This window comes from Lactuca sativa, chromosome 5 (assembly GCF_002870075.4).
Source record: "Lactuca sativa cultivar Salinas chromosome 5, Lsat_Salinas_v11, whole genome shotgun sequence".
Classification (NCBI taxonomy): Eukaryota; Viridiplantae; Streptophyta; class Magnoliopsida; order Asterales; family Asteraceae; genus Lactuca; species Lactuca sativa.
Genome location: NC_056627.2, coordinates 235,648,480 through 235,658,192, shown reverse-complemented (window position 1 = coordinate 235,658,192; position 9,713 = coordinate 235,648,480). Strand labels below are relative to the sequence as shown.

The window sequence follows — 9,713 nt, the reverse complement described above, 5'->3', positions numbered from 1 at the left end:
TATTTTTATTAAACATGGACCTTCATATTCTTCTGTACTATAGCATTATATGTCAAAATCTATCAAATTATAGCATTATACATAAAATTACCACTTAATCTTCATCTAAGTAAGGAAAATTCTTTATCAAAATGTTGTATGTAGATAGACGTTCTTGACTACAATGTCTAACCTAAAAAATAATAAAATTTTAATGATGTAATAACAAACAGTGAAAAACTGTAAGAAATCAGTGAAAAAATTGTCACAAACACTCAAAAAGAAAACAAAAGATACTTCATACCTATTGAAATAAAACTATCTGATTGGTATAAAATTATGTAAAATATTTTAATAATCTGTTTTGGAACCTTTTTACAATATCCAAAATTTATTTCTCATATGCCCATTGATACCCTTCTTTAACCAGAACATATATAAAACATAAAAATGCCATTTTGAAGAATAAATATTAAATCTGGAGAAAAGAAAAGTAATTACGATGACGATTAGAAACGACTCCATCTGGATTCAGACAAACATCACCAATAAATATGTTTGGGGTGTTTCTTCATCTTCTTATTCTCATTTCATTTCACTCCCCCTATTGTATCCTTCACAAGCAATGAAGATCTATTAGCAATAAGAGTGATTGGGGATTCAATTTCATCAACAATAAGGGTGATTAGGACTTTAATATCATTTATTAACATTTTTATATAATTTTGCAAATGTCACCTTCTAACTAACACCTACATCAGTAAGAAAATGAAAAATCTCTATTAGGGAACTCTAATTCCATGATCTGAATTTTAAAATGAAGGAAAATAACTCAAAAACACTCATGGAAATTTTAATAATCACAATTTAGGGATCTTATATAAATTGATCAACCTCATATGTGTTTAGTTAGAATAAACCAATGATCTAATCTTTTTGTGTTAGGATATGGTGAATCCAAGATTTTCATCAACATCTTTGAGTTTCAGGACATGATGTTTCTCCTGAAATATGTTGCAGAAGGAAAAAATTAGGTAAACCTAAGAATCAATTCATTGGATGATGCAGTTGTGTTAACCTGGTAACTGGTAAGTAGTGATTTTCTTTATATGATCATGAACTAAATTGGGATCCCAGGTTCATGAAAGGGGGTATGCCAAGAGTTTTCTCTGATAAAGATCAAGCCTATAAATCTAATGAAAAAATGTTGCGACCACAAAATCAAAGCCTATAAATCGAATGAAAAAACGGAACAACAATATCCAAAACCTGTAAATATAAAATAAATATGTTGAAGATGGTTTTGAGGGTACCTGTGGTGGCTGAGGGAGGTTACGAAGGTGGTGGTAGGCGGGGGGCGACTGATGTGATAAGCTTTCTACGATGGTGGTGGTAAGTGAATTGATGAAGATGCGTTTCCCATTATGTATGTGTTTGTATGAGATTGTAAAACCATAAAGAAAGAGAAATAGAGACCTCATATATGATTTTACCTACAGATTTAACAACATAGTAGAAGTGGTGGTGGCGTGTAGGTGATTGCGCATCATGGTGGTGGCAGCAGCTAGGTGTAGACATAGTGGCTTGATTATTGTGGACGTCAACTGTAGGGTAGTTGTGAGATATACAATGGCTGAAGAAGATTAACGCCTGCTACCGAGTTTTTTTTTTTTGTAAATTCATTAAAAGAAACGGAAGGAAAATTTTGACGGAAAGAAAGGGAGGTGAAGGAAAATATTCATTATTCCGTGTTCCCGAGTTCGAAGGAAATGAAAGGAAATGGAAGGAAAATGTTAAGTTTTTGTGTTCCCGAGTTAGGAGGAAAAAGCAAATAAAGCATAAAATTTTCCTTCCCCTCACTTTCTTCCCAAATCCGTCCAATTTGGGAGGAAAATTTGGAAGGAAAATATGACTCCAAAATCCTTCCCCTCCCCTCACTTTCCTTCCATTAATGAAACTCGGGAACACGATTTTCCTTCGACACCCCTTACTTTCCCTCCGTATCCTCCCATTTCTCTCCTTAAGTAGAACTCGGGAACAAGGCGTAAAAGAGATGTAGTCATAAAAGGTGCGGAAGATAGGGCGACATAGGAGATGAAGGAGAAGAAAGGGTTGAGGTAGTCATACAAGCCTGAAAGAGTGTGGAGATGATATTACCAGAACCCTATAAACATTTGGCGGTTGCTGATCGTAACAGGTGCTGCAGATTTTAGGCGGTGGTGATGACTACGAACGGGGCTGTGAATTTTAGGCAATGGTAGTTAACGGAGGTTGGAGATAGCATTAGTGGTTTTGATGGTGAAGATCTCTTGTTCCGCCGGTTGTGAAAGGGGGTGAGACGGAAGAAGAGGCTGATGAAATATGAAAGGATGTTAGGGTATTTAGAAAGATTGGGATGTTGGCCTTCTTGTCCCCAATGCGCTAATGTGATATAATGTGTAGTTCCTCTTTGACCGCTTCAATTGGCCTAACTCTGAGGAATATTGGTATATCTTTTGACCGATTCAATGAGAAGATGAGGGGTATCCAAATAACTTGCTGACCCTATAAGATTCAGTAACGTTTAACACATAAATTAATTGTACATATTGCAATAATGTTTGTACGACTTAAAATTCAGCATTTGATCAAAGATGCTTTATAAGGTAGAATATATATATATATATATATATATATATATATATATATATATATATATATATATATATATATATATATTGGAAAAGGGAATATACATTACAGCCCCACCTAAGCTTAGGTACTAAACCTCTTGAAAATACATTGTTTTACTATATAAAGATTATGGTTAATAGATTCACGATTAATACTTCAAGATGTAAATTCAAGATCGACACAATACGGTTTAGGGTTTAGAGTTTAGGGTTTAGGGTTTAGGTTTATGTTTAGGGTTTAGGGTTAAGGTTTAGGGTTTAGGGTTTAGGGTTTAGATTTAGGGTTTAGGGTTTAGCTTTAGTGTTTAGGGTTTAAATTTCGGGTTTAAGTTTAGGTTTAGGGTTTAAATTTCGGGTTTAAGTTTAGGTTTAGGGTTTAGTAGTGTTCACTTGGATGAAGTAATAAATGATAATTGAGGAAAGAAAACGGAGATGATAAAACGATAATGAAAGAAAGAAATGTTATGGAGAATGATATATTTACCAAGTGAAACCAAACTGGGTATATTTTGCATGTTAAAACGACATATTTTAGAGGTTTAGTACCTAATCTTAGGTGGGGCTGTAATGTATATTCCCTATCCGCTATATATATACATACATATATATATATATATATATATATATATATATATATATATATATATATATATATATATATATATATATATATATATATATATGCTAGCCGTTTACCCGGGCCAAGCGCCGGATACGAATATTTTATTCAAAAATTAGTTTGTAGAGACGATTATTTCTTTTGGGCAAATACTTTACTACATATAAACAACTATCAATAAGAGTCAGCGTAACAACAAAAGCAGTAAGAATTAAAAATGAAATGTTGGGATTCTTTACAAATGCAAATTAACACATGATTGATTGTGCATTATTGATCATGCAATACAATACTTCTTTATACACCATATTTACAGTACATACTTCACTACCATTGAATTGTTCACCAGGATCACTAATACTTTTGTATTGGCACGTGATATCCCTCTGGATAATGCCACATAAAGTTGTCCATGCGAGAAAACCGATTCTGGAAGATAAATTCCTACATTTGGAATTGTTTGTCCCTGGGCTTTATTGATTGTCATCGTGAAACACAATCGGATTGGAAATTGTTTTCTCCTCAGCTTGAACGGGAACATGTGTAGCACCTGGTTCCTGGTATGTATTCTTGGTTATTAACTCTCCTTATATATTGCATTTTAACCTTGGACTCGGTGAGTTGAAGGACTAACTCGCCGAGTAGAAGCGGGACTAGACGCGGGATCTACTCTGTCTACTCGGCGAGTAGGCTCGTGGGACTTGACGAGTAGACCCTGTCTGGACTAAAACCCTAACCCGGGTGTTTGCACCCTATTTAAACGATCTAACCCAGCCTCCACTTCCCCTAGCACTCCCAGGGATCTGTAGAACGAAACCCTAGCCCCCTTTGTGTCCTTGTGGGTGATTTTTAGCATTACGAAGGTGGTTTGGAGCTTGGGAGAAGAAGGAGAAGGTTGAAGAGTGCAAGAAGGGAAGAAGATCCGGAATCGACTCCGTGAAGGGCTTCTATTCAGGTAGAAAAGTTCCTACCTTGATCTTTAGTTCATTGAATCCCCTTTTTGTCCCTAAAAAGAGGTTTTAAGCCCTAAGAACCTAAATCTCGATGTGTTTATGGTTAATGTTCTGCTAGGACTTCGGATTTGGACCTTTAGGACATCCTAGTAGCATAAAGTCTCTGTGGTTGGGGTGATTGAGGTCCCTATTGAGTGTAGGACCTTCTAAAGAGCTTGGAATTGCATGTTTGAGCTCATAGGGCCATGCATGCACGTAAAGTTTGCAACTTTACGTGGTAAACATGCCCTAGGACCATAGATCTGTGGTTTTGAAGCATTGCATGTCTCAGATCTGGCCTACTCAGGAAATGGGTCGAGGAACTCAGCGAGTCCCAAAGTGGAACTCGGCGAGTTCTATGAAGATGGTCCTAGACTCGACGAGTTGGATGAACAACTCGGCGAGTCCTATGAAGATTTCCTGGAGCTCGCCGAGTTGTTCTTCAAACTCGGCGAGTCATATGAACTTTCATAGAGCAAGAGGGGTTTAAGCGTTGAAGGTTCAACCCTTCGTACCTGCATGCGGAATTAACCGTGTAACGTAGTCCCAAAATCCCAAACCCTCGTATGGGGTGTTCTGGTGTGGATTGGAAGCGAGTAGGGGATCCGCTCGAGGAACTCGACGAGTTGCTCGCAGGACTCGGCGAGTCGGGACTCGAGTCGGCCCCATAGTCCCGAGTGGTGAGTCAAGGGTGACTCAGTGAGTGGGGAAAGGGACTTGGCGAGTAGGACCGGATTAGTAAGGGAAGGACTCGGCGAGTTGCTCGCAGACTCAGCTAGTCCAGTCAACTGGAAGTTGACTTTGACTTGGATTTCGACGTGGTCAAGGGTAAAAGGGTCATTTTACCCTAAGTACATCTAGCAGTGTTTGACTGATCGTTTTGTGGGGATTATAGCCAGAGGACGTCCGGAGCAGCAGCAGCAGCAGCAGTAGACAATCAGTTCCCGATCAGATCAGCAGCTACTTTGAGGTGAGTTACCTTCCAGTAGCGGTGGGTCTACGGCCACAATGCCGGCCCACCAGTAGGAGTTGTATGTAAATGATTGTCTCTGTGATATTCATCTAGGGATTTCTACTACATGTGTTATGTTTATGTGCTAGTATGATATGATACTATGTGTTAGTGACAGTAGGGGGATATAGTCCTCGAGATATCCGGTCGGTAGGGCCGAAGGGGTAGTCATACTCAGCCATGTTAGATAGATTCTGATATTGTGATACATGTTATGTGGTATTAGTAGAGGGGAGAAATAGTTCCCCAGTATCCGGTTGAGAGGACCGAAGGGGAGGCCAGCACCCAGATATGCTAGGCAGTATCCGGTCGTGAGGACCGAAGGGGAGGCCAGCACCCAGGTATGTTAGGCAACGTCCAGTCGAGAGGATCGAAGGGGTAGGTCGGGCACCCAGATATGCCTGACAATATATGTATGTTATGTGATTATATGGTATGTTGTATAGTGGGGCAACTCACTAAGCTTTGTGCTTACGTTTTTCAGTTATTGTTTCAGGTACCTCTTTAGCTAGGGGAAAGGAGCCAACGCGGTAGCGGCATATCACACACACTCTTGTTTCCGCAGTTATGAGTTCATTCTGGGATTGATACTCTTATATTTTGGTTGTTTACATGTTGTGGATTTCAAATTTGGGTTTTCGATGTGAAATGGTTTAATTGAACAATGTTTTAATTAGTAATGTTTTCTAAGTAATGTTTTAAAAACGGAATTTTTGGACGTGAAAATTGGGTCGTTACAACATGTCATCTTCAGACGAACATAGAGGAATCCTTGGCAAAAACACCCTCTTCCAACATGACGACCAATAGCTATTTCAGCATCAATTACATTGTACTGAAAACCTTTACATATCAATCGGGTGCCATTACACAATCCATTTGATGGGTCGAGATTCCGTAATAGTATAATCGGGCATCCAACATTCAGTCGTAGGTAATGAGGGGGAAAACCACTAACACTGAGCATGTTCAAAAATTCCACAGGATAGAAGTTATTTATATCGTCTACGACTTCATCAAAACTATAGTAAATTTTCTCCTCTCCATGGAAGCCGCCGATCAATAAATCATTAATCTCATCAACACTATCATTTCTTGTGGATAATATTGCACGTGAAATAATATAATTGGATTGAGATATATTAATTTCCATGGATGGAAAGATTGCATCAATCAAAGCATTTAATGAATTTTTTTTTCAGTGAAGGGAATTACCATATCATCAGGGATGTGGATAAAGTTTCCCTGCACTGTTTCTTCAACTCCGTCACCGACACGTAATAGAAAGTCTGAGAACCATGGATCAGTTAGTGCTATCATATTTATAGTTAACCTCAACTTGACAATCGAAGAACAAAGCGGAGACATTCATATGCTAGAATTCACACTTTGTGCTCGTGTTCCATGTCTAACAATCAGCAAAACTTGTTTGAAATCACCTCCCAAAACCATTATCTTTCCACCAAATGGGAGCATCACCCCAGTTATATCTTTCATTGTACGGACAACCGCCTCCAACGCATGTCTTTTAGCCATCGATGCTTTGTCCCATATGATTACTTTTGCAGTCCAAAGCAGTTGAGTAATACCACTTTGTCTTGAAATCTTGCAGACCGAGTTATTTTTAAGATTAATAGGAAGTTTAAAGCGAGAGTGAGCTGTTCTCCCCCCAGGCATGTTATTAGCCACAACACCTGATGAAGCAGTTGCTAGGGCAATATGACCACATGAACGGATATTAGCAAGTAAAGCTTTGTACAAAAATGTATTTCTCGTTCCACCGGGACCGTCTATGAAGAACACTCCTGGAATATCATTATTGACATGACGCATGATCTCATTATACGTAAATTTTTGTTCAAGATTGAGAAAAGCCTGGGCTTGTAAATGTTCAGGTTCTATAACTACAGAGCATTCCTCTTGTACCTCAAGGAAAACTCCATATTCTAAATTGACATTTTCATTTATCTTTGGAAGATCAAAATCATCAATATTGTCACTCATAGATTGTAGGAATACCTTAATGTCGGTGAGGACTATATTCTGGACTCTCTCAACACTTCCGTACTATCGCCTATAATCTTCTGAAAGAGCATTGTAGTGGTCATCCCATAGCTTACAAACATCTACTGGCTCACAAAAAGTCAATATAGTTGCAAACAACCTTCTTAGAGCATTGGGAAATTGAAATAAAGATGCCTCTATAAGACATTGTGATAAACCATCATCAGACTCTATTAACCCTCTTACAAGAGCTACTTTCCTAAATGTTGGGTGTTTTACGTTGTTGATTGTGTAGAGATCTTCAAAACATGTAGGCCCACTGATATGAGATAAAAGTAGACGAAGGTAGCATCACTCTCCTTCAGCGGATTGGCAGAAACCAAACGACCTCGCATCAAACCTTGTTTTCAAAGATTCCAACGATGTGATCTCGTGTCCCACGTAAATTTTTTTGGAAAATCTTTGTATTTATATTCTCTTTCACTGATATCTTCTTTATTTTTTAGAAAAAAAGCAGTCAACATTGATCTCTTATCTTTTTCCTTTTCAACAATGCTAGTCAACGTATCATCCTCGTTGAACCTAACCATCTGCTGATTTGGGAGATGCACCTGCAAAGCCATCACAAAAGGGTGGATCTGAGAAAGAGGGAAGCTAAAAATCCTACATATTGCCTCTAGATGTGAGACATATCGTGCATCCTGAAACCGTTTTATCTATTTAATAACAACAGGTTGTCCATTTGAATCAATATTGATAACTTGTTTGTCATGACCCTTGTAAATATACTTAAACACATATTTCACAGAGGTTATACTCGAGCAGACCTCAACATTCAAATGATAATTAAACATCATTAACAACTTTGGGTTATACGGGACAACCCATCTCTTATCCATCTTATTGCCTCGTACGTCCACATGTATACCATTATCTCTCCTTCGGTACACAGGATATGAGTCCTTTCCTTGTAAAGTGGTTTGATTGAATTGCCGAGGGTATCTAAAACGACATTTCTTTTGTGCATTATCCATACAAGGACAATCAGATTTTAAGCTACCGCAAGGACCATGGATCATATGTGATATGACTAATTCGTGCTTTTTAGGATACTTTTTTGGGTCTGGAATTTCAGCACATACTATCTTGTCGTAATGGTCAACGTTAGTAAGCTTGTATGGAGGCTTCATTATCAAGAGGAAATGTGCATGTGGCAAACCACGTTTTTGGAACTCAATGGCATAAACATACGAACCAACCACACCGAGGACATGCTTTGTGAAGAGTTGTTTTTTAAGATCCTCTAACTTAGCACGAAAAACTCTTGACACAAGGTCTGGTCGATCTTGAGCAGACTGCCATGGGCGTAATTCATCTTTTATTTCTGGCCAATTAGGATTGCATGTCATTGTAAGGAATATGTCAGGATTCCCGTCATCTTGAACTAAAGTCATGGCATCAATAAATATTTGTCGCATGTCACGGGGGCCTCCGATGAAACTTGCCGGCAACACAACACATTGCTCTATCATAGTTGGTCGAACCTCACCGGCATTAACACAGTCCACAACACCTTGGTATAAATCTACTCTTACTTTGGACTGGTTTTTTCTACAAAAATCCAAACGTGAAGTCTCAAGCTTGATGTAGATATCTACTACAAACTGCTGCAATAATCTCCCTCTCAACAAAATTAAATTATAAGTTGGCCGGATTTGAAACTTATAACAGTAGTACTCTCACATAGATACAATATTCCGCCCTCCTTTTGTATTGGAGTCTAGACAATGTTGATGTAGTGAATTAAATAAGAATTAATGATGTGTACAAAATCTAATGTTTGTTAGTTTAAATAAAATTAAAAAGGTTATGATATGTGTACCTTCTAAATCATCCCCAATGTCTTCGTCATCATTAATATCATTATTGATGGGAATTCCATGTCTTTGGATATTAGAATGCCATCCACGCTCATCGTTAGGAAAAAAAATAAAGGATAACATAATGGATCATAACATCCCCAGTAAGATTGAATTGTTTTTGGTTTGTCTGATCTGCCATACACGATCATACTTCATTTATATGATGCTATGTCGTCGTTACCTTCAACCCAAATACTAGTGACCTAAGATTTTTTTATCACATAAACAATATGATTAAATATGGTGTGTAAGATGCACAGTTGCATGTCATACATGATAAATTTATTTTATAATTAGAAAACATAATTATTATGATACCTCGGATGTGGTCGGTCGGTTGTATACCATCTGGTCAAGTTCTACTGATGCATTCAAAGTGACTCTATAATTATCAAGTGGCCCTAAATCAGCAAGTCTTCGAAATATTTGGACGTATGGGTTTGTAGCAAGAACACGGATCAACTTTTCAGCAATTTTTTTATCAATATTCTTCCATTGTAGTTTATGTGACAT

At 37.9% G+C, this 9,713-nt stretch overlaps 2 protein-coding genes and 1 long non-coding RNA gene across 3 annotated transcripts; all 3 read right to left on the bottom strand.

Annotated features, from left to right (window-relative positions):
- Positions 1-872: 872 nt before the first annotated feature.
- Positions 873-1,270, bottom strand: LOC128126281 (uncharacterized). Its single transcript, XR_008224061.1, has 2 exons — positions 1,058-1,270; positions 873-983 (listed from the first exon to the last, which is right to left on the bottom strand). It is a non-coding gene; the product is annotated as an uncharacterized LOC128126281 (long non-coding RNA).
- A 5,372-nt stretch (positions 1,271-6,642) lies between these two features.
- LOC111887234 (uncharacterized) lies at positions 6,643-7,278 on the bottom strand. The gene has a single exon (XM_023883400.1). It carries the CDS (start codon positions 7,276-7,278, stop codon positions 6,643-6,645), a length of 636 nt encoding a protein of 211 aa, XP_023739168.1.
- A 407-nt stretch (positions 7,279-7,685) lies between these two features.
- LOC111887235 (uncharacterized) lies at positions 7,686-9,713 on the bottom strand. The gene is made up of 3 exons (XM_023883401.1): positions 9,546-9,713; positions 8,106-8,945; positions 7,686-7,994 (listed from the first exon to the last, which is right to left on the bottom strand). Exons 1-3 carry the CDS (start codon positions 9,711-9,713, stop codon positions 7,686-7,688), a joined length of 1,317 nt encoding a protein of 438 aa, XP_023739169.1.